The sequence below is a fragment of the Rhipicephalus sanguineus genome, chromosome 5 (assembly GCF_013339695.2).
Source record: "Rhipicephalus sanguineus isolate Rsan-2018 chromosome 5, BIME_Rsan_1.4, whole genome shotgun sequence".
Taxonomy (NCBI): Eukaryota; Metazoa; Arthropoda; class Arachnida; order Ixodida; family Ixodidae; genus Rhipicephalus; species Rhipicephalus sanguineus.
The window spans coordinates 81970230-81995337 of record NC_051180.1 but is presented as its reverse complement, the minus strand read 5'-3'; the positions used below and the strand labels follow the sequence as shown (position 1 = coordinate 81995337).

The 25108-nt window shown below is 46.8% G+C and overlaps 3 protein-coding genes across 3 annotated transcripts; 2 read left to right on the top strand and 1 right to left on the bottom strand.

Annotated features, from left to right (window-relative positions):
• The first annotated feature begins 5797 nt into the window (after positions 1-5797).
• LOC119393878 (toll-like receptor 3) lies at positions 5798-9440 on the top strand. The gene is made up of 3 exons (XM_037661063.2): positions 5798-6474; positions 7735-7883; positions 9271-9440. Exons 1-3 carry the CDS (start codon positions 5819-5821, stop codon positions 9423-9425), a joined length of 960 nt encoding a protein of 319 aa, XP_037516991.1. The 5' UTR covers positions 5798-5818; the 3' UTR covers positions 9426-9440.
• Positions 9441-12661: 3221 nt separating this feature from the next.
• LOC119392883 (uncharacterized) lies at positions 12662-15583 on the top strand. Its single transcript, XM_037659813.2, has 3 exons — positions 12662-13530; positions 14715-14864; positions 15332-15583. The coding sequence occupies exons 1-2, from the start codon at positions 13166-13168 to the stop codon at positions 14833-14835; spliced, it is 486 nt and encodes a 161-aa protein (XP_037515741.1). The 5' UTR covers positions 12662-13165; the 3' UTR covers positions 14836-14864; positions 15332-15583.
• A 3248-nt stretch (positions 15584-18831) lies between these two features.
• LOC119393877 (carboxypeptidase N subunit 2) lies at positions 18832-24798 on the bottom strand. Its single transcript, XM_037661062.2, has 3 exons — positions 23943-24798; positions 22456-22604; positions 18832-19083 (listed from the first exon to the last, which is right to left on the bottom strand). The coding sequence occupies exons 1-3, from the start codon at positions 24650-24652 to the stop codon at positions 18911-18913; spliced, it is 1032 nt and encodes a 343-aa protein (XP_037516990.1). The 5' UTR covers positions 24653-24798; the 3' UTR covers positions 18832-18910.
• Between the last annotated feature and the right edge of the window lie 310 nt (positions 24799-25108).

Here is a 25108-nt window from a genome sequence, read left to right as displayed (position 1 = left end):
ATAATGTTCACCAGGTGCCTGTCGGTCTGAGCTCGTGCACACGAACAGCTGGCACGTGGCCTCTCGACATTCCAGTTCATTGATGCAATGCTCACGGTCCGCCAAAACGTCGCAGTCGTCTCTTCATTTCTTACGAGGCTGGGCGATGGCCTCAGCTGACCGAGGATGACGTCAGGTTAATCGAGAGCCGCTCACAAAAACTGGCGTGTTAGCACTTTCTGAAACATGCAGTGATGAGCCCACAGCAATTACACGATTCCAATGTGTCGTCCACAGCAAGCGGCTTCTTTGCAGGTGCCGAGGCGTGGTTATATATGAGAACACGGCGATGCTCAACTTCAACGTAAAAGAAAGATAGAGCGAATTTATTAGAAGGCAGAGAGGTCGGCCTGAGCTTGAGCACTCTAGCCTGCTACTCTGCACAGGGGAAAAGGGGAAGGGGGAAAAGAGTAATGAAGATGATGATGGGGACAGGAAGAGGTAATGCGTATGTACGATAACCACGTAGCACAGTGGTCCTCTTAAAGTCTATTGTCAAGTCCTGTACTCTTGAGAAAATCTATAAATGACCTTGTAGCAGTCGTTGATGCCGTCATGGTCGGACATTGCGGACAATAGATTAGTTTCACTTAGTGCGTTCACACCGATGCCGGCCAACGTTGAAGCCAGCGTCTTCCGTTTGGACACGCACAGAGGGCAGTCGCACAATATATGGGTTAAAGTTTCATCTACTTGGCGCTAGCGCTCACAGTTCGGGCTGTCCGCACGGCCGATAAGGTGCGCGTAGCGTCGAGTAAAGGCGACGCCTAGTCGAATCCGGTGCAGCAGACTGGCGTGGCGTCTCTTTATTTTAGCCGGGAGTCGAAAGGTCATGTGAGAGTCTATTTCCCGCAGACGCCTATGCCGATGGTCTGGGTTAGACCTGTAAGTTGTTGTGAACTCTCGCATAAGCGATCTTAACTTCAACGTAGGTCGCATCACACTTTGCCGTCCGCCAGACACCGAACACACGCAGACAAGCAACTGAATCGACGACACCTGCGTTGCGCATATCAGACACAATAACAAAGACATTACACTCGCCGCCGTCTACTTGAGCCCTAGAGCGCAAAAGGAGTCCATCCAGCGTTTCTTATCAACGTGCCTCATCGATTACGCAAAAAACGAGGTCAGTGCTTCCTACATAACTGCTGAGAGGACCATGCCCCTCATCATTACCGGTGACTTCAGGATTGATTTATCAAAACCCAACAGCGCCGGGTTCTTACATGAAAGACGTTTTCGGTGTGGACAGGGCATCGCAAGAGCTCGTTCCCACGTCCAGCACAGGAGGCATTATAAATAATTTCTTCGTAAGAGGCATCCACAATTTCCAGCAGCTGTACTATACCTCCTACTTCACTATAGACCCCTCGTCTCCGCGATTACGAACGGATCTGATAACAACTTCTGTCCAGCAGCTGGTGCTCATTGATCACGGTGATGATGACCTTGTTCAAGAACTGTGAAGAATCCCTTCCACACGTACACACGGGTTCGTGAAACGTGCCTGTATTCTCCGGCATAACGGACAAGTATAAGCGCTACATATCAGCTTACCGCTGCTAGCTTTGGTAATATCCATGTTGCAGTTGTCATCGTTACGCAACTGTGAACAACTGGTTATATAACACATATGCGACTCTTCAACATACATGTGTATATAATGCTTGTACATATCTTCAGCAGCATTTCGCAACGTTTTGATCAATAAAAACTTATGCCACAGTCACCTTCCCGCCGCGTGCTCCGCATACCTTCGATTCTCACGGTACGTGGGATCTGCCGAATTTTTTTCTCATCCTCGCTCAAACTATCAAGCAAATTTCTTCTAAAAGGTAATTAATTTACATTACTGATTTCTTTTCTAAATTTTTAAGAATGTAATTGAGCCACATTACAAATTACAACTTGCCGAAAGTAATGACGTTACATTATGATTCATTTTGAAAAGTAATTAAATTGCTTTGATATTAGTTTAACAAAAGTTCATCATATATGCACTACTCTTGTACACTTTATTTACAACACATGTACATCGAAATCTCGGAGGTCTGTGTTCAAGTTCACACGATTGAAGCTTTTGCACTCAGATTAACTTCTCTTTGTGACTTTCATTGCCTTTTCCGGTCAATTCTTATGCCATTAAGGAAGCGGACATGCTGTAATTTGACCAAAAGTAATGGGAAAAGCAATCAGCAATTTTCTAGAAATTACTCGCTTGAGCAACTTCATTGATTGCTAAGTTACTAGCCCATAAAGTAATTCATCACATTACTCATTACAGCAAATAGTAAATTAATTGCTTTAATTTCATTACTGTATTTCCATTACTGCCAAGTCTGCTCTGACGGCATCGTGTTGTTTCACAGGTGAAGTCTAAGATCTGTTGTTCAAAAAATTCGGCAGATCCCAAGGGTTGTGGGAATCGGTTTCATGCGAAGCAGTCAGCGAGTACGTCTATGCTGTACTTTATGGCTTTTAACCAAGTGTTACGAGGTGGATCGACGTGTTTTTGTAAGTGTAGTAGCTGTTTGCACATCGTGGGCTTACCAGGCACGTCGACAACACTGGCGTTTAAAGGGTAACTAATGGTGCGACGTAATGTCAGCTCTCATGTTGGAGCACCTACGTCAGTATTATCGAAACTAAGTGCATGTTATGGTGCAGCCATGTGAATATCATACGTAAATTTCGCTAACGTATTCCTCCGGGGTCGAGCAGTGCTTCAATATAGCTTGCTGAATCATAGGAATACAAATGTAATGTTTATTAGAGTGCTATAAAAGCGGAGCCAACACTGGAACCACAGAGGTTAATCTGATATGACGCCAGTATCGTAGGAGTACATATGTAGTGTTCATTGCTTTCTTGTAAAATTAGATAGCCAGCACCACAACCACAATTGACGTTGCACCGAAATTACGCCTGCATAGGCTGTTTTTCCAAAGCTGTTTCTAGACCTGGCCTGGCCCTGTGGTAGAATACCTGACTGGCACGTAGAATGATTGGGTTCGATTCCTGCTGAGATCTTAATTTTTATTCTTTGCATTCGTCGGGTCAACATGCCGATGTAGCTTTTTCTTAACGCTCTCGCATTTAAATTTCCCATGTCTGTTCTCGCCGTTTCCTGGGTAGATATAAACTGTCAATCACCTGTGGCGCATACCCGTAGACCGCGGCCCGTCGTAAACGGGTATGTGCCGCACGTGTCTGGAGGAAAGGGTTTGACGACTTACGCGACATCATTTTCACGTTATTCATGTCAATACCCGCCACTCATATTCGTGAAATCCTCTTACTCTCCCATGCACCAAGTTAAGGAGGCGATCATAAGAGCGCGCGGACGTAGGCGGATAGATAGATAGATAGATAGATAGATAGATAGATAGATAGATAGATAGATAGATAGATAGATAGATAGATAGATAGATAGATAGATAGATAGATAGATAGATAGATAGATAGATAGATAGATAGATAGATAGATAGAAACGCTCAAAGTGCGAAAGGTTCGCTAAGAAATGCTTCGCATTTAAAAAGTAAGAATCACTGGAAGCATTCTCTAATACGGAGTGGGTTGTGAAAAGGGATTCTTGAAGCCGAGTTCAACAACAACGACATGAAATTCTGAAAAAGTCAAATAGTTGTCGAATACCGATGCGAGATATTCCTCTAGATCAATAGGTCTAACCAGAAAGGGAGGGAGGGGGGGAAGCGGTGTTGATGGGCTTAACCTTCTCCCCCAGAATTATTTTCAGTTTTTTTGGTGTGCGCATGATATAGAAGCGCACAGACAAACACAAACACGGACATCCATATACGTAGAGTGGTCTACATATATAATTTTCATCTACCACATGCGTAATGACGTCAAGGTTCGGAAGATGGTGTGCAGCTGGACATTGCCAGTAGCGCAAGTTAGAGCTCGTCATCAACGCTATACGCTGTTATGCTGATAGGTTGCCATTGTACTCTTGTTTATAAAAGCAGGGTACCGTTGGCTATCGCTAGAATGTTTCACTTCACCTAATCGTCATCCTTCATTCATTTGAAAATTTCACGTTGTGGAAAAGCCGGCGGCATGTTGCGCTGCCTTCCTACATTTCGGTCCTCAACAAACAAAGGAATAAATAATCACTAAGAATCTCCTCCTGGCGTGTTTCTGTCTTACTCCTCTTCTTCTCAATCGTAAGCATCGACATACTTTTCAAGCTCATGCGGCAGCAAAAGGGTCAGGAGGACCCTGCGCATGCGCACAGATGGAAGTAGATATCCTGCAAATGTTATAGCCCAAATTGTCAATTTATCACTCACATGTAAGTTTTCGCGTGTGCTTGTTACACCCTGTTCGAAGCGCTCGCCTATATTGGAGAGATACGGCTAACCGTGGCGCATGAATTGGTGCTGCTTTCTGCGATCCCGAGGGGCGACGCGTTTGCGTAAGAGTCTCGGCAGATAAGTGTTCTCGGTTAGGACCTCGATGGTATGAATAAAGCTATGCTAAACCACAGTATACTATCAATATACGAACTGGCTGCAGGAAAGCTTGATACTTTTGGAATGATAATCCATGATTTAGATATAACTAAGTTACTATTTGGCAATATGTCAGTAAACAAACGTGTGCGTAACACTGAGAGAAACTTGCACGTGTCCTATTTATCGCGATTTATAACGCGAGAATTACGTGCCGTTACGAGAGAGGAGCACAGACAATATATAACCAACAACAACCAAACCGAGCGCAAACAAACAACACACAAATGACACTGTGCTTATTTTACTGCTCCAGCGTTATACACTCATCTGACGCAGCTTTCTTCGGCACTCATCGCACATATTTTTTTTTTCTCCGCGTCTGTTGCAGTATACATTACCAGTAGCACTGAAAGTGAGTCGCCTTGTAGATATAACTGAAGATAGCATTACATGGAAGCAAGCTTTCCTTATCGGAAGCCTGCTTCGCGTCGCGTAGAGAGAAATCTGACCGTTCCGTTTTCCGATATCGAGCGAGAAGAGAACCGCGCTCTTCTGAGAATGGCGAGTCCTTGGGAAGCGGCCATTCCGACTAAAGGGGCGCAAAAGTGAGGGCTTCAGCGCCTTTACGTACATTTTCCCTCGAGCCCAGCCCGTACTGCGGCGTGCGGTCTTTATAAGGAATCTCTGCTAGCTTACGGAAGTTGACGTAGCGTCTGTGCTTTGCTATCTCCAGTTTGCGGATAAAGAGCAGACTGCTGGGCGTTACGAAAATGAGACACCACTATCGGCTCGCGAAACTTGCGAAGCTCTTCGAGCAGTGTCAGGCACGCAGGCGGCTTGTGATACGCCACGGCTGGGCACCACAATTTTCAACGGCATGTCAATTACGCGGTGACCTTACAAGCGAAGTGCTTCGGCTCATCAAAGAAAGAAAGAAAGAAAGAAAGAAAGAAAGAAAGAAAGAAAGAAAGAAAGAAAGAAAGAAAGAAAGAAAGAAAAGAAAGAAAGAAAGAAAGAAAGAAAGAAAGAAAGAAAGAAAGAAAGAAAGAAAGAAAGAAAGAAAGAAAGAAAGAAAGAAAGAAAGAAAGAAAGAAAGAAAGAAAGAAAGAAAGAAAGAAAGAAAGAAAGAAAGAAAAAGACAAGGAGAAATAAAGCAATCAGACACTCCGTGTACGAACACGCCACTCGTTTCAAGGGCAAGGCCAAGGTCTTCGCAGTGTTTCTAGAGGCATCCTATATAAGAAGGCGCAAATGGTAGAGAACGTAAAACAGAGTGTGCGTGAAACCACCGCGAGCGATGTGTTCGAGAGTTTTACCGTATGGCCTCCTGCTGTCCCTGCTCGTAGCTCTGTGCGATTCGTCCGCAGTACCGGCGCCACCCTCCTGCAAGGTATACGAGGGCCTTCACTACCGCTACTTCACCTGCCGGAACTTCCACTCCGTCGAAGACTTCCAGCAGATCCTCCATGACAGCCACTCCGAAAAGCCGACTTGGTTCAGCCTATGGGACAGTCAAGTTCCCAAGATTCCTGGAGGTGCCTTCAAGGACCTCAACGTATCGGTTCTGGAGCTCAGGCGTGTCATCGTCGAGCATTTGGAGCCGGCGGATGGAGAGGAAAACCCGTTCCACGGCCTCGAGCAATCCCTTCGCAAGGTCATGTTCAGTCTGGGCACTCTGCCGACCTCGTGGTCCATCCTCGCTCACCTGGAGCACTTGGAAGAGTTGAAGCTCATCCACTACAAGGACATGCACCTCAGCAACGACTTCAACAACCTTCCCAAGAGTCTGGAAACTCTTTACATCGCCGATGCTACAATTGAGAAGATCGACGACGACTGGCTGGTTCACTTGGATGGCCTTAAGCATCTGGTTGTGCGCCAGACCGACTTGTACAACTTCACCAGGTCGTGGTTGCCCAACCCAGCCCCTCACTTCACGACTCTCGACCTCCCGTGAGTGCACCGTGGTGCTCTTTTTTTACTATTCAAGTGTATGTAGGGACTTCGTAGGGTGGTAAATTGGGCGAGTTCGAATATACTCGTGTGGCCAGCGCAAACAAGACACAGGACTAGAAGCGTCTGTGTCGTCTACGTCCTTCTAGTCCTGTGTCTTGTTTGCGCTGGCCATCATGAGTGCTTCGTAGGGGGTACACCACGCTTTCAGAGAGCTCATCGCTCAACTCGAGCTAGCTTTTGCCAGTAAGTACCGGTATTTGACAGTGTTAAAAAAATTCAACCATCTCCGCTTCGCGGACACAGATGAAACAGCGAAGCTGGTGGCGTTCCTTTCGTCAGGCTAACGCATTTCTATGTTTTGCGAGTCTTTCAGATGTGTTGTATCACTGCTCTTTATTAAGCACTCTTTGTTAAGCTTCGAGGTGGTAGTATATCTTTATTGTATCTCGACCATACCACTCTTACACACAGGTTTACAAAGAAGCCTTCGCTTAAAATGCTCCGATATGTTGTATCACTGCTGTTTGTTAAACACTCTTTGTTAAGCTTTGAGGTGGTAATATAGCCATCACTTTCTATAACCACAAATTATCACGTGATATCGGTGTGAACGTGGTAACGAACACGCCATTTGTTGGGCTAACTGTTGCCTTCTTCCTTCTTAGTAAAAGTTATGTGTAGTGGGTTTACCCAATTTCTGTTGCACATGTGCGTTTATGATGATGATAGTTTTCTGAGAGGCCGCACAGATTTCTGTGGCACATACCCGTTTGTTGGGCTAGCTGTTGCCTTCATTTTAACGCGATAGCGTTAAAGAGCTCGTTTCGCAGAAAGTCCGCCGTCGGCGTCGGTGTCGGCGTCGTTGGTTGTGAGCGAAAAATCACCACCTTGTCCGTGACCGAAAAATCAAGAAAGCTGCAAATAAAATAAATAATAAAAATGTTGGATCCGAGTGAGAATAGAACCCAGGCCGTTTGCGTGGCAAGCAGGTGTTCTACCACACAGGCACGCCTCCTGCGAGTCTTCCTGGTACTCTTCAACCGACTATTTGCGACGGTGTATGATGTTGTTTGCCTTCGTTCAATTTCAGTCCGATCATAGAGATCTCTACCGAATGTTTGTAACGGACGTGAGGACAATCTGTTGTTAGCTCAGACATTCGTCACTTCCGGTAAACTGGCGCGTTATATGAATGTAGGCGTGCACAGCAAATGCCCGTGATTAATATTCAGCGAACCTGTGCTGTGTTGTTGGCAGGACAAACAAGCTGATCTCGTTCCCCGCCAATCTGGACGACGGCCTTCCCGAGCTCAAATACGTGAGCCTCGAGCGGAACCTCATCACCAGTGTGCACGAAGAGGACCTGGCTCCACTCAAGGACAAGCCGGTCTTCGTGGACTTAATGTGTGAGTACCATTGTGGATGGCTCGGTTCAGTTTGAGGTCATTCAAGATCGGCCTGCGTCATCACGTTCGAGGCATATACGGTGATAGGTAGCTGGGAGTGAGGTTGACTGCAACCATAGGCGTGTGCAGGTTTAACCATTTGGGGGGAGGGAGGAGGGGGGTCACCGCAGCGCCCCTTCCCCAGTGGTCGAGTCCGAAAGAAAACAAGCATGTAAAAATGCAAACGAAGCGACGACGTGCTTCTTACAATGGCTTACCGTTGGTCCCCTGCTTTCCGGCAGTAAAGGTGGAAAGTAAACAGTTGTTTGAATGCAACATCTGGTGTCGTTGGTCGCCATTGTCTTCAAAAACCATGCGTAGCCGTAACCCTGCGCATTAAAAAAAAAGGCATGAAAGGTCCGACTTAGTAAATGTTTGGGGAAGAATTGGCGCCCCCGTTTAGATGACTAGGGTGGGAGCCCCCCCCCCATGCGCACGCCTAGACTGCAACAATTGAAATGAGCGTGTGGCCGGATAACTGAAGACGTTCATAGCGACCCTCTCTTGTTGCATGCTTTCCCCCATAACACCTTTCAGCGGAAGTCTAAACAAGACAGTGTTTCGCAGGAATATCGATATTTGAAGTGATGGAACAGCTTCTAAATGAGCCTAGATTCGAGTCATAGTTTTGGCAATGAAATTTGTATCGGTCGGGACAATTAAGGGCCTTCAATTTGACGATCGGACAAGACCGCCACTTCTTAGAGATGCTTTTGCCTATTCTATTTGGTTTCGTCATTTTGGCGACGGTGAAAGCGACGCAACAGCGGATGATGGATGATAAAAGTGGCATAGAACTAAGCGAGATACATAGCTACAAAATTGCATCCCAGGCTGTTTAAAAATAGACTCCAGACTGGAGCCTCCCTTGTGCAACCAGTAGCGTATCGCATGTTTAATAAGCATGGGCGTCAGCACAATTTTTTCTTAGAGGGTGCGAACACTTGTGGCAGTTCGCTAAGGGGCAGGGGGGGAGTGCCCTTTCTGCACCCCCCTGCCGACGCCCATTTCTATAAGGACGTTTTTACAGAATCTACATATGTCTGAACGAAGAGATGCAAGGATTCGCCTTACAAAACTTAATAATAATATATAGTAATTAAGATATTACGTTCGGCTAGAACATAATAAAAGCGCCATAGAACAAAGCAAAAAACGCTCCACGTATCGTAGGCTATTCGAACGAAGACCAAAACGCAACAGAAAGTCATATAAAAGGCGCTGTCTACGTTAGTTTATACCATGTCCTGGTGCACGCTGTACTTATTACTTTTGCGTAACGGACCATCTCTGCATTGCCTGTGAGTTTGCCTCGGCTTATACTTCGTATTTTGGCGCGCGCCTGCAGTCAACCCTGTGCACTGCGACTGCAAGCTGGGCTTCATCCTGGACTACCCGACACGCTGGCACTATTTCCTCTGCGCCACGCCCGGAGATGTGGCCGACAGCTACATCACGCACCTTACCGAAGAGCAGCTTCAGTGCGAGCATGGCTCCGCTTGAACCGCCCTGCCGGCCTGTGAATATTCTTTTTTTTTTAAGTTGATCGTTGTTGCTCGTCATTTCACCTTTGTTGTTATTGTTGTTGTTCCTTTTGTTTTTACTGTTATTACTGTTTTTACACCTTTCTAGTCCAATAAATGGTCACACGACCTATGAACTGATGCAGTTTGTTATTCATTCTTATTCGAACTGTCTGCGTAGGTACGTATAAGTAAAAAAAAAAGATGTTAGGTAGAAGCTTCTTATGAAAGTCAGCCAGTTCTGTAGCGTATATGCAATAAAAGCTGCTTTCGAACATCCAGAAGCCACTCGAGAGAGAATATTATCGCACAATACCTCAAATTCCAGAGGTTCATTTTCCCTCCACCTCACCAGAAGCTGAGCAAAAAAAAAAGCAGTCTGTCGAGTGGCGGCGGTTACAGACCAGAGATTATGTGAACCCGGTGATCTCACACCTAATTTACCCAGACATATGCAAGACAGATAAATGCAGGAACTGTGGTTCTATATAGCCACCCTTGAACACATACTGTGGGAAATTGGAATGTCGAGAGATAACGAGCAACACTGGGGATGCAGCCTCTTGCAATCGCCTACGCGCGCGCTGGTATTGACTCTGTTACACAACTCTGCCCGTGAAGATCAACATTGGGCTTTCCAGCGGGCCGAGGAAGCCGCCGGGACTCAAGAACTCTTGGCCGTCGCCTAGTTCGGACCTTTTGCTCGTCCCACAAACTTCGCAGGACCTGTCAATAAAGTTATTTGACTGACTGACTTGAGAAACAGATGCTTTATTAAAGAGGAAAATTTTGCAGAGGGCAGTGCACTAACTGTCCTTCGAGCGAGGACACCTCAGTTGCGCTGCACGAAGGAATGTTGACGAAAGGAGAGGAAGTAGAGATCGTTGTACGAAAGGGCATCTTCGATCTTATTGTGAGGAAGATGGGGTGACTGAACTTTTCTCGCTTCTTGTCGACGATTTACTGAGCTTAGGAAACGAACCCTAGATACACTGCTCCGTGTTACTGGGTTCGGTTAGATTTAACTCCTCTAAGTTTACTATCCCTGGATACATTGACTCTTGGGCACAGCGACGGGGAAGTATTGTGCTGGCATACAAGGTTTTTTTTTTAGTAGACTCAATGAGATTTAAGCTCCAAATTTCAGAATCAAAACTTTATTATTCTCTCGACCAAATTATTTTCCATATATTGTTTCTTCTCTTCTCAAGGTACATCTGACTTAGAGAACCACATCACCTCCCCTTTTTTTCTATTTATATAACGTCTTTCTAATTAAACATACTTTTTAAACAAGCATAAGGAAAAACTCGCTGGTAATGCACAACGGTTCTTATGCGGGCTAGTCGGCACATGAACATTGCCGCAGAAACAGCGCAAAGTGTGGGACAGTGTCCTGTCATGATGCTCCCTTGTGTTTAACTCATATTATCCCCGATTCTCGTCCAATTCCGCAGAGTGGGTGTAAGCCGATAGTTCTAAGGAAGTATCATACGCACGGTAAGAAGTGTTGAATCAAAGGCGCTCTTCACGGTCACGATACGATTAAATTTAAGCACAGCGACGAGGGCCGCCCGGAGCCGTTGTTTTCTGCCGGACGGCTACGGGATCTCGCTCAACGTGTTGCGGGGAAGTCCATGCTTTCGATGAGCCAGATCTGTTTTGGCACGAGCGAGCGCTGCGCATTCTCGAAATAAATGACGCAGCGAAATAGCCGGGGCAGTTCATTCTATTTATTGCACTTGTTCAACATTAATTAAGCCTGGGAGGAATGTTAGGTCGAAGTAACTAAATACTTTTCGGTGCTTGCTCAGCTTATTTTTTAGAGCAGTAAGTGATTCCTGCAGTCAGTTAAACGTTGAAGGAAGTGCACTCAAGTGTAATCGCTTACTGTTTTATATAGCGAGACTGGTGATAACCCAGCTATATTAAATGAAAGTATAAAAGCTCTTTATTCTGTGTCGTAAAATATGCAGAAAGGCAATAACAAACTATTTATATTATATGAAGGAAAGAAGATGGCTTTTAAGGGCTCGTTTTTCTTTGTTAGACACAATATTATTGAGAACTAACACACAAATAATGCCAAGAAAAGTATAGGAGATGTTATTTGTAATAATTGGGATATAAATGTGGAGAACGTAAGGTGGACCAAAAGATAAGTGGCCGCCGATAATTCGGTCCCTGCCGGCGGCAAGTTATCTTTTCGTCCACTTTACTTTCTTCACATTTATATCCCAATTATTACAAATAACACCTCCTATACTTTCTTTGGCATTATTTGTCTGTTAGTTCTCATGAATATTTATATTATAGTTACTTACGAAATTCCCGTTGCAGTCTGCTTTATAAGAAGTACTAGCGGGCTTCGGCAAAGATCACGATATAATTAAATAAGAAATACCGGTCTCAGTGCATGCAGGTAAGACACTGTGAGAGTGAAACCTAGAGATGCGACTCATGTCCACTTTTCTATGCCGGAGAGATCTGTCTCACTCGCGGGCTAACTGTCGTAAAATATCATCTTGTATTCTGTAATCTCAAGATTAATATTACCTTGCGTCCACAGCGCCACTTAACCCGCAGGCGGAAAACAAAACAAAACAAAACAAAAATGCATGAAGACGCGGCCAAAAATTTGGGCAAGGAAGTCATCTAACGTAGCTTCACCTCTGCAGCCGCAGTATCATTGGGATCATTGGGATGCAAGGTCCGTGAGATGGACAACGCCCTTTTGGTAAATGGCACTGCGCACTCTTTCAAGCGATGCCGGGGACAAACTGGAGTGCGCACAAATAGGCCGATAAGCCACGTTCGTCCGGAAAGTGGACCCTACGTTCATCAATAAACATGTGTCCTTGTTTGGTTGTATACCTCGGGCCGCGTTGTCCACTTCTCGAGATCGTCTAGCGAGATAAGTCGTGTCCGATTGGGTGACACGAGGATACTTACTTTTCTTCCACCGGCGGTTTTTCCGGTGCTTCCTCCAGTTCGTCCGCGATAAATGCCTCCACTTGCACGAAATAATCGCCTGCGACAGCTAGTGATGAGAAAAAACAAGTGGGGGGGGGGGGGGGGGGGGGGAGAGGCGTAGGGGGGCTATGAGATCTCACAAAATAAACAGCAGAGCACCGCGGCTGACCCCAAGATAGTCGCCAGACATGCCTAAAAACACGAACACGCCACCAGCTTCGGCTGAGGTTGCGTTGTTTGCGCCCGTCTTAGGCCTTCTATATAAAAAGCTCCATGTGCCTTATCCGAGGGCGACACAAGTCGTTTGACACACCGAGACGGCACGTGGGATCATTCCAGAGGCATAAAGTGGAAAGTTACGCGGATTAGTTAACAGTGGAGTGAAAGAATTTCCCAAGATTATTTGTTGTCTGGCCTGGTCACCTCCATCTTTCGAGCAAGCTTTCCCACAAAGACAGGCGCATCTCGAGGAGTGACCATGTCGCACGGCTTTCTTCGAGTGGCCGTCTTGTCTTTATCGGCGGTCGTAGCGCTAGCCGTCCCTTCGTGCGAAGTCTTCGAAGCCCACTACTACCGACGTTACACGTGTCGCCAGTTTCGGACTGCCAGCGACTTCGCCGAGCACGTTCCGCGCGAGCCGTCCCCGAAGCCGACGTGGTTCTCTTTACACGAGTCGCGTCTTTCCGCGCTGCCCCCGTCAGCCTTCGCGGGACTCAACGTCACGGTCTGGAGCTGAGGTCGGTCGAAATGGGACGTCTCGACCCGAGCGAGGCCGAAAACCCTTTCGCCGGTCTTGAAGACACCCTGCGCAAGCTCACCTTCAGCCTGGGAACCATGCCGTCGTCCTGGTCGCTGCTGTCCGGTCTGCGACGTCTGGAAGAACTAGAGATCGTGCACTACGCGCGCCTGCGACTGACGCGCGACTTCAACCACCTTCCCAAGAGTCTGAGGACGCTGTTCATCGCTGACGCCACCTTCGAGTCCATCGAGGGCGGATGGATCAGCGACCTCGTCAACCTGGAGCACCTCATATTCCGCGGCACGGACCTCGCAAGCTTCAACAGGAACTGGCTGCCTTCGCCGGCACCTCGCTTTAGAACTCTGGACTTGCCGTGAGTATATGGATGCCCCTGATCCATGCGTCGTGATTTGATGAAGCGAACAAAGCGTAGTTATTTCGGTTATGAGCGCAGCAAAGAACAGAGGATGGCATTACATACGACGACGGCAGGCGAAGTGCGCAGAGCAAGAGATGATGAAAATTTGTATAATGCCTTGTGTGTGTGTGTGTGTGTGTGTGTGTGTGTGTGTGTGTGTGTGTGTGTGTGTGTGTGTGTGTGTGTGTGTGTGTGTGTGTGTGTGTGTGTGTGTGTGTGTGTGTGTGTGGTGTGTGTGTGTGTGTGTGTGTGTGTGTGTGTGTGTGTGTGTGTGTGTGTGCGCGCGTGCGTGCGTGCGTGTGCGTGCGTGCGTGCGTGCGTGCGTGGACCTGAATACTGCTTAATAATGTATGACCAAGCGCTGAAAGTGCCGAAATACAGCGGCTTCCACGTGTACTATTTTTGTTTTATCTGGCTCTAACTGTCCCGCCAGCTTAAGCGCTGGTCAACCATTACTCGTGCGCCAATATGACTACGACGAGAACCTTTCTAGATCGACGTGGTCTGAAACACCAAGACACGCGTATTCGTGAAAACGCTCATACGCTAGAATAGTTCGTAACAAGAACATTTCGGCCGATCTGAATGTTATATATTATTAGTCTATGGCCGGTCAATGGCGAATAAATAATACTCACGAAAGAAAAAATAACTTGCGGCCTCGGCCCCAAATTAACTAGGCGATGTTTGCCGCGTTTGCAAATCATTTGCACGTCTATTCCGGTTTGCAGATATCAATTCAAATAGCGCCCAAAACGTAGTAATGATATTTACGTGCTCAAATTATTATTAATGTTGTTAATTTCACTATTTGCTCCCCAGTGAAGATTTACGTGTTCTTGGCTCCGGCTTTGCTTTCTCGCGTTTGTCTCGCGTGATTGCGGGGCTGGAGACGTGAGGGCCCATTTTCCAACTACAGGTCGCTCGCCTAATCTTTGCCAACCAGGCTTGCGGAGATATGATTTACAAGAGTTCCTTACGAGGCCAAGACACCTCTTATGAACATAAAGGAACGGTTAATTCTGAAAATATGCACCTTTGCTGTCGGCTTGAATGTTTGAAGCCTCGCTGATGACGTATACGTGCTTTGTTGTACCGAAGACGTTCGCGGAATTTCACTCTACTCCGCTTGCTCGCAGGACGAACAAGATGACATCTTTCCCCCGAAGGACTGGGCGACAATCTGCCAGCCCTCAACTACGTCAGCGTGTTCAAGAACCTGATCACGACGCTCAGGGAACAAGACTTCGCGCCCATTAGAGACAAGGTGGCCGTCGTCGACCTGATGTGTAAGGCTTTATTTCGCGTTATATTATTTCACAAATCTACCGCGGAGATTGTCGAAGGAACGGGTTGTATAGCGAAAAGCGACGATTAGTGTGGCGGGGTCTTTTAGTTACTTGGATAAGATTGAAGTAAATAGAAGAACAATGAAGACTTTAGCGACAGGAACGCTTGCATTAAATCAAGGACATGTACGTAAGTGGCAAAGCAAATATTCTATTCTCAACGTGCGTACTATACCACAGTTACTTGTCATCACATCTCCGTCTACCTCTGTCTCTCGCTTTGCCCCTTAGCCCAGTATACGAGGAGTAGCAGGCTACAGAGACACTCTCCAGGCCTACCTCTCCTCCTCTCTCTTCATTCTTCTTCTTCTTCTTCTTGGTATGCTAAAAAAAGAGCGCGTTGTTGTTTTCATTTTATCTCGTCTGCCTCCTGTTTCTAATGCTCGCGCGTTCTCTCTACCACGCAGTCAACCCGGTCCACTGCGACTGCAACGTGTCCTTCATCCTGGATTATCCGACTTCTTGGCACTACTTCGCGTGCGCCGGTCCACGCGACGTCAAGGGCACCTACGCCACCAACCTGCAGTACAAACAGCTCAAGTGCGAGGGCACCGCCTAAACAGCAGCTGCTGGACGGTATAGATGTGGCTAACTACACTGACGAAGCGCGCGGTCCAGTGCGCTCAGTGAGCGAACGTCCGATTTCGATTAAAGCTGCGCCGAATATTGCCGGGTGTGCTTCCTTCATTTAAGTTTGATTTGTCCGGAGGTAAAGTTCAGCGCCGCGTGCTGATTGGCTGATTGATTGGTTGACTGTTTCGATTGATTTGTCAATCTAAAACCTTATTAAGGCGAAAGCTCTGGGTGCCTCATAAAACGCGAAAAATGGCCGTCGGCCTGACCACGATTGATGCAAAAAATCGTCATTACGTGATGACGTCACCGTATGAAGTAATCAGTAAAAATATGTGACGTCACTATGATGCCACATGATGACTGTTACCACATGCCATCGTCGCTTGGTCAAAGGTTGGCCGATCAGGGAAGCAGTGCAAAATGAGGTGAGGTGCGCAGAAAGCTTGCAATGCCTCCGATCTTGGAGGCAGTGACAAACCACGTTAGGAGCAGAACTTTTCGGAGGGGGCGGGGGAGGCTCAATACATCCACTGAGAAGAAAAAGAAGAAGATGGCTTTCTCCTTCCAGTCGTCTTAGGCAAATGCGTAAGGGTACTTTTGAGTTTTTTTTTTTTTTACTAAGTGACAGACGGATTCACTCATTTAGTTGAAAGAGATCGGTAAGTATACCTTATCACGCCATGCAATCATTGCCGACATTATTCGGGTTTGAACCGGCATTCTTCTTCTCCTGTTTCTGTATGTCTTATCGCTGTTTATTATGATGAACGCTAGGCGAGCATGTATATTACACCTAGCACCAAGCCGTGTGAAAACTATACAAGAAATCTTAGACGACAGAAATAAACAGAAACGTCAAGGACGAAGAACGCAACTCCCCTTTCTCGTGTTTTGTATTTATCTCCGTCGTAATTATTCTCGTACAGTTTTCACTCGGCGCACAATTCCACGAAGGCTCCCCAAGTGCTGCCGTAATCCCCTTGGGCTCTTGTAGATATGCGTTACCCCCAAAAATGAAACTGCCGAGGCAGCGACTGTCAGCCTTTGTACTGTCGCGCAACATTCCAGAAAGAGCGTGCTCCCACTCTCAGCTGAAAAGACTATGACGACCAAAAACCAACTGGACCCCACTCGTTCTTAGCAATTTGTTCGCATCTATTACAGCACGTGAGTGGCGGAGCACTGAGATAGTGCATTACACTGCCTGTTTAGTTGTTTCTGTGCCTTAATTGTTGCAGGAATCAAGGCAGACATCATCGGAGAGAAAAGCAGGGCTAAAGCTACGGCGCTTTTAGACAAAAAAAAAGTTCTCGCTCGTTATCTTTCACGCATCGACGCCCTTCTTTGCCGTTGTCCTCGGCTCCGTCACGTGGTTTGTGGACGACGACAAGAATCGATTTGTCGTAAATGCGTCGACTCAAAGCTCCGCTTACATACAATATCGGGATTGACAACATCGTCGTTATCAGAATGTAGTCTGAGAATTGTGGCGATTTGGGCCTGTTGGCGGTACATCTGAAACGATTTGTAGCGCAGCAAACGCAGACACAAAATAAGACACGAGACGACATACGAGCGCTAACTACCAACAAAGGTCTTATTTTGTGTCTGTGTTTCCTGCGCTACAAGTCGATTCAGATGTAGTCTGAGAGAAGGCACAATTTTCCGGTCGATCGGTCGGATAACTTCAACCAGGGGCGTAGCCGGGGGGAGGGGGGGGGGTTCAACCCTCCCCCCCCCGGAATTTTTCAATTTTGCATGCAGACATATACACGCACGGACATACACAAAGTCAAGTTGAACCCCCCCCCCCCCCCCCCCCCCCCCGAAAAAATTGCTGGCTACGTTACTGACGTGAACCGCCACGTAATCTCTAGAGAGATACAACAGAAAACAATGCAAATCACTCGTCACAACGAAACTATAGAAATCCCTCATCGACGTTTTTACGACGACGTCGTCTGCAGGTGTTCTCCGTTGCACATCTCAGCGTCATCGCTTTTGTAGTGACGTCAGATGCCAGAGCTCCACAAGTCCGCCGGTAACAAGAACAACAATAGCAGCTGGAACGCATAAGACAGGTAAAATGAATATACCTGGAATTATAAAGAAGGGGGTACCTTCCAATATCCTGAACGCCACCTCCCCCCCCCTCCCCCCCCCAATCTCCTTTTACTTTAGCTTTGAAACCCTCGCGACCACTGGAAGAGGGTGAGTGTGTTTCCATTCGTAATTCTGTACGCAGTACTTATCGGTCTTTGTCAATAAACCACAAGGCTGTGCGACACCCATCAATTTCTAGGAAATTTGGTGGCCGCCGCTGTCCCAACACGATAAAGATACAACATTTCCGGGCTTCAAAAACGTATCAACAACCTCTTTATTCGACTGGAATGGTCGGAAGTATTTGCGATTTGTGTTCAGGAACGTGTATTACACAGGCTCGTGCACTACATTCTAAAACAAAACCCCCTGTGTGTTGTTACCTTCCTTTGTCCTTGTCAGTTGCGCTGTTCGTATATTCAATTACCCCTACAACAGGATCGCAGGAAACAAGTATGCCAACACAACGCGCTAGAAAAAGTGCTAAAGTTGTTGCTCGTTCCGCGTAATCCTCCATTGTCATCATCACGAGGCAACATAGTAGCCAGCTGTAACAAGGCTGTGTTGCCGGCACATGCGCAATGTGTTTGTAGAGGTCCAGAAAGGCTGTGGCACCTTGCAGCTGTTTGCATACGAGTTCGCCTAGGCACTTCTGTATATAGGTGCGATCGATGTATACGCATAAAGCCGCAAAAAGAAACAGGCGTTATATATATCTGAACAATGATGTCTAAGCAAATCAATAATCTACTAATATACTTGTATTTCACATTGCCCATATGTAATGCCAGTTCGGACTCTTGACGGCAACACGTTATTCGCTCGTATACCATTTCCAAGGAGCCAGAACCCCGTCCTTACCATCTAAATTTAAAACAATAGCTAGCTTCGAATACATAACTCCGAACTCTTACTGTGCGGTGTTGTGTTGATGTGGTGCGCTAAATCCAATTTGATGCATTAACGTTGACGATGATGGGAGCAACTATTAATGTGAGAAACAACTCTTAACACTTGTTTAGTTCACTTGAGCCCCAAGGAGTGACTGTATCCAATTTTGTACTGTCTTAGCCCTATTTCACTTTGTTGCGTGAAATTCCAGCCACAATGCTAACCAACGGCTCGCAAGCTAGCCCGGCGGCTTGCAGGGTTTACACTCGTGACGTATTTACGTCGTGTCAACGAAAAGAAACTTAAGTCAAAGTGTAGTAAGTATACATGTTCCGAGCATTTTTAGAACAATTTCATAATGCAGTAAAGATGACATATTATAGCTATTTATTTCAATGGGTATGTACACCGTGGATCTAGAGCGACTGAGTAGCTTGCCGCCTGGCGCAAGGCGCTAGATCTCGCTCTGAGAGTGCTCTGAGACTTCGCCCCTTGAGGGCCGTTGGTGCGTCACATTGTCCATAAACGGAATGTCGTCTCGAGTTTTCAAACAAGAACTGCAGGTGACAGTCGCAGCTTAAAGGGTTGCCTGCGTGGATACAAAAGAAAACATAATAAAACAAGGGCACCGAACAATATGTGCGAAGATGTAAACGGTTTCTTTTTCTTACTATTGATTGTGATCGAAATATCCCGAAGTTACTTTGTCACGTCTAAAATGGGCTGACGGTGCTGCCTGTGCCCAGTGTGGCAGCGAAGAAACCATTGAACACGTCCTCTCGTAATTGTCCTCGCTACAGCTTCCAGAGATAGCACCCGTCCACAGAAAGCAGCTGACGACCAGCTGCTTTTCAAGCAATTAATCTTGGAATTCCGGAATCTATCTATCTATCTATCTATCTATCTATCTATCTATCTATCTATCTATCTATCTATCTATCTATCTATCTATCTATCTATCTATCTATCTATCTATCTATCTATCTATCTATCTATCTATCTATCTATCTATCTATCTATCTGTCTGTCTGTCTGTCTGTCTGTCTGTCTGTCTGTACTGTACTGTCTGTCTGTCTGTCTGTCTGTAAGTACGTACGTACGTACGTACGTACGTACGTACTGTATGTATGTATGTATGTATGTATGTATGTATGTATGTATGTATGTATGTATGTATGTATGTATGTATGTATGTATGTATGTATGTATGTATGTATCATTCTTTATCATTCCTTTTATTCGGTAGAGTTACTGCACATGGATCCTTCAAGGGAGCCTGTAGATTAAGTCTAGTGCAGTGTAGCAAACTGAATACTTGTCGTTCGATTAACCTCCCATCCTTCGGTATATACTTTATCGCTCTGTCCCCCTCTAAGCTTGTCCCAAGTCGACTCTCCCACCATGTGTTTGAAGAGGAGCAAGTAGCCCCTAAAAGATTTTGTCAAACGTTCCGATCTCGAATATTTGAAATATCATCCACCACGTGGTCGCATCTTCTGTGCATTGGACAAAGATTTTCACCTTCACCTCATGGGCTTTCAAAATATTTTGTCCGCAGAACGTGGCCAACTTTTACGTGTGACGGAAGGCTGTCTCCCTCAAACACAAGCTTCAAGCAACCGATTATTACGGAAGCCGAGGAGTCCCTCAAGGCGGAGTGCTAAGCCCGACATTGTTCAACCTGACGCTCATTAGACTAGTCGACAACCAGCCAAGCAGCGTACGACTTTCCATTTATGCTGACGACATCTGTATATGGACGTCAGCTGCGACGCGGCTTCAACTTCGCGCTCGACTTCAGAAGGCAGCCACAGTGACATCGCGCTACCTGCGTAATCAAGGACTCGTGATCGCAAGTGAAAAGCGCGCAGTCGTGGCATTCACCAGAAAGCCAATGTCCGCTTACGGCATATCAATCAACGGCCAATGTGTATCACCCAGCAGGAGTCACATGTTCTTGGGAGTCATAATCGACAGAGACCTGTCTTGGACCCCTCACGTAAACTATGTGAAAAAGCGGCTGACTGCTATCTGTCACTTGTTCAGGTTCCTCGCAGGGAAAACTTGGGGAGTGTCCATACATTCTATGCTACAGCTGTACCGGGTATTGTTTATTGGGTTCCTGCGATACAGCCTACCTGCAATATCCAATACCTGCAAAACTAACCTTCGTACGATACAAAGCATTCAAGCTCAGGCTCTTAGGATATGCCTTGGTTTACCACGCTGCTCTTCAACAGCTGAAACCATCGCCATTGCCCAGGACTACCCAATCACGACACACATCACCGTTGAGACCGTGCGCACTTACCTCAAGCAATATGCCAGGAACCCTTCCCACCACCTGGCAAGCCTCGCTACTGAAAGGCCCCGCACGACATTTAGTGCAACTGTCCATGCCCATCGCGCACCGTTTACATCAGGGTGTGCGCCTGCTGAGAAACGGGTGTTTCCTCCGTGGTGCTTGTACTTTCCACAAGTACGCCTAACAATTCCAGGACTACAGAAGAAATCGGCTTTACCCGCCCCAGCACTAAAACAATTGAGCCTACTTTTCTTCCATGAAACCTACAGTAACCACGTGCACATCTACATCGATGGGTCAACCACGTCCAGTTCCGGTGGTGCGGTGGTCATACCAGCACGAGAAATCACCCTAAAACTCAAAATATCCCATGTGACTACATCTACGGCGGCAGAACTTACGGCTCTACGTTGTGCACTAGAGTACATTGATTCGGAGAGACCGAACAAATGGGCTGTTTTCTCTGACTCGAAACCGGCGTTACAGTGCCTGCAGTCAGCTCTCCGACGCGGATGCCACGAACAGCTTACGTACGAAATTCTGAAGATTCATCACCGTGTCAAAGAAAAAGGCCACGAGGTTGACTTTCAGTGGCTACCTGGTCATTGCGGGATCAGTGGCAATGTTTCCGCAGACAATGCTGCTCGCATGCGCACATCCCATCAAGAAGAGACCACGGTTTCGATTCCTCTTTCTAGGACAGACGCTGCAAGGCAGCTTCGTCACCTGGCACGTAGTCTCTGTTTGGCGGAGTGGAACATGCCAAGTATAAGACGTACAAGACTCCACCAAATAAACCCTTCGCTGGAACTCCGACCTCCATCCGGGATTTCGTCGACGTGAAGCTTCGCTTCTATGTCGGCTTTGGTTAGGAGTTGCCTTCACGAAGGCATACACAACATTAATTGGAGTGACCGACAGTGCAGCATGCGAGGTCTGCAGTACTGAGGAAGACATTGATCATCTGCTATGCCGCTGCCCTCGATTTGCCTCTGAACGACGAACTCTTTCTGACGCGATGCGACGATTGGACGATCGACCGCTCTCCGTGCAGATGCTGCTGGAGCACCGTCCCCATCGCTCGGCGGCCCACAAGGCCGTTAAAGCACTTTTGTGCTTCTTAAGAACTACGGGCCTTTGTGAACGCCTATGACTGTTGTACAGTGCCACCGCCTCATACGTGTCAGCTCATTTATTGATCATTTCCTTTTTTTTTCTCGCTCCCCCTCTCTCTCTTTGTCTCTCCCATCTTTCCACTCCCCTTCCCTTTCCCCCGGCGTAGGGTAGCCAACCGGACTGCTGTCTGGTTAACCTCCCTGCCTTCTCCCTTTTTATGTTCCTTCCTTCCTTGTCCGCAGAGTGGGTTTGTAATTACTTTGTCGTCAAAGTAAAACTATTTCCAGTGCTTATTTCCCCCATTATGCACGCACCTCGTCCATTCGATTTGAATAAATACCTCAAAATCACGAAAGATAGCAATTCCATAAGCCAGTTGCTATCAGAAAAGTGATGACAATCAATAACAAACGTCACGTCTAGTACACGTGTTGCTTTGAAACGAAAAAAAGAAATGTACAATAATGAACATCCAGAAAGGAATAGAAGTGAAAGCAGTGAATAATTTGCGTGCAGAGAAAACACAAGCTGGCGACTTACCTCTAAGCTGAAGGACAACGCCTTTGTTGATCAGAGGGCTGACTTCATCACTGCCAAGTTGGACGATTTGATTTTTTTGTAGGCCGACGTATTTTAGTGATGGGAGTCCTTTAGCAAGGCCCGAAGGAAAGCTTGTTAGCGAGCAGTCCCTAAAAACAACACAAAGAAACAAAAAAAACTAAATTAAATAATCGGCACTCCTTTGAGTGCCATGTCTCTGGTATGTGTACAGTCCTCATGGATTGAAATGCGACAAGTTAGGACTAATTAATGGACGTACTTTTGTTTCCACCGCGTTCAGTTGGTGTCACATTGGCGCAACAATTGCATCAGAGCCAACTTTATTTTTAGAGGCCTCTTCCTTAGCGATGTGACACAGGATATGGAGGAGTTGCGCATACCAGTCGTTATACTGAAAGTTTTGATGCCGCTTTTCAATCCGTAAGAACGTTGCGTTGTTGGAGTACTGCGGCACATTGACAGTATGTGGCACTTTAGCTGAGTCGCCTCAACTATATCATGTTGCCTTTAGGCGAACATTGCCTTTAGGCGAACACAGCATTCAAAGAACATTTGAAATGTGACCAATGAGCCACAAAATTGAAAAACGTTTAGTAAATAAACCGATTACAATTTAGAAAAAAAAGATCAGAACAAGATTTATGAACTAAGCAGCGCCTTCTTTGAAACACCGCCAAAACTATGCAGCGTGCTGGTCAACTTGTGTGGATACAGCCTTGCAGCGACTACCGTAAGAGAAGTCTTCAAGTTCGGAACAAGAGCTCCAGGAAAGAGGTGTGAAGGCATCCGTGGCGCTATAGCCTCGCTCCGTCGTACACATAACAGGACTTGTCACGTCTGCGCTATGACGTATATATTGCTAGCACATAATGTCAAGCAGGTAGTTTATCACTGTGCTGGTCCTCCAACACGGCGGTTAAATTGAGGTAGCACAAGCCGTCTAGACGATAACTTTCGCATAACGTCACGCATGCATTTAGCTTGTCACAGTACCTGTTCCCCAACACTGCGGATAATATGGCGCCAATGCAAGCCGTCTACATAACTCCCACTTGCGAGAACTTATCTCTCCGAAACATATACTAGTAATAATAATTGTTGGGGCTTTACGTCTCAAAACCACGATATCATTATGAGGGACACCGTAGTGGAAGGCTCCGGAAATTTTGACTGCGTGAGGTTCTTTATTTGCACCTAAACCTAAGTACACGGGCCTCCAGCATATCACTTCCATCGAAATGAGGCCGCCGCAGACGGGATTCGATCCCGCGACCTTCGCATCTCTCCGAAAAGGCTCCGATTCCAACACACCTGCTTCTTCCAGTTCGCATAAGTATGTTCAGAAGGCGTACCGTTTGATCAGAGCCAAAATTTGACACAATTTAGTGTACGCGGTCGCCACGCTAACACATTCGAACCAAAAGATAAATATAAATAACAGAAGAGAGCCTTCGCAGGCGCCTAACTCCAGCAGCAGCGTCTCCAGCTTGGCGGCCACCGTTGGCAGCACTGTTCTCGCGAATGCCGTAAGGTTCACGTGGCGCAGCGATAGCGTCTCCAGGTCAACAAGGGACGACAGCCAGTAGTCGTCCGCGCTTGCGATGCTCGATCGGACCAGGTGCAACTTGCGCAGCGTTCTGGGCAGGCCTTCTTGGGAAGTGGACGTGAACCTCAGACCACTCATGTCGAAGAAAACCATCTCGACGAGCTCCGTCATGCCGTCCAGGAACAAAACCCAGTTACGGGGAACGGTGCTGTTGTGGCTGAACACCACTTTCTTCAAGGTGGCCTCCAGTCCGCGCAGAGGAGTCGGCTCCGTTGAACTCCAGGTGCCGGTCAGTTCGACGTTGTCCAGCTGCAAAGTCGAGACGCCCAGACCCGCGAAGATGCCTTGAGGCACGCTGTCCAACACGCTGTTTTCAAGAAGAAGCTTTAGCCGGCCTCCTTCGGTGGCACTTCGGTTAGGCTTGAAATTTTCCACGAGATCGGCTGAAGACCGAAGGCCAGAACACGTGTAGGTCGCCTGTCCAGAGTACCCGGTGCTGTGAAAGCAAGATGGCGTGCAAGAAGACCACTGTATCACCCATGACAGCAGCAATAGCCTGTGGAACGTGAGCGATGTTTCTTGACTACTCGGTGTCATGGCCTCCTCAGTTTTGCATCTTCTGCTGACCATAGAGTACTTTCTCGCGAGCGGAAACACTGGGGGCGGACCACATCGAGCGAGCCGTAACTCAAGATAAGAGGGACGTGCGGGATTTTGCTGAAACAGATTGCAGCCTCTCGGGTTTCGCTTATGGCTGAGGCAGGGCACGGGGCATTCGCACTTTGCCAGCGTCGGCGTCACAGTACACGTCCGTCAGAACGTTAGCTGACTTCTTGCGACATGTTCATAAACTATGAATAAGAGTTCTGTTATTCTTTTTTTAAGTAGCAATGGGTTTATTTTCAAGATCAGAGTGATAGAATACATAGGATGAATAAACGTTTGGTCATCTGAAATACGTTTTCTGTCGTTGCGTGTAAGCATTGTGCGAAATATATAATACGGCCCCTTTTAGGTTTAGAGGTCGATCATTTAAAACTGGCGAAAATAGACAAGCAGAGGTTCAACTTACTTGCATGGCGTGTA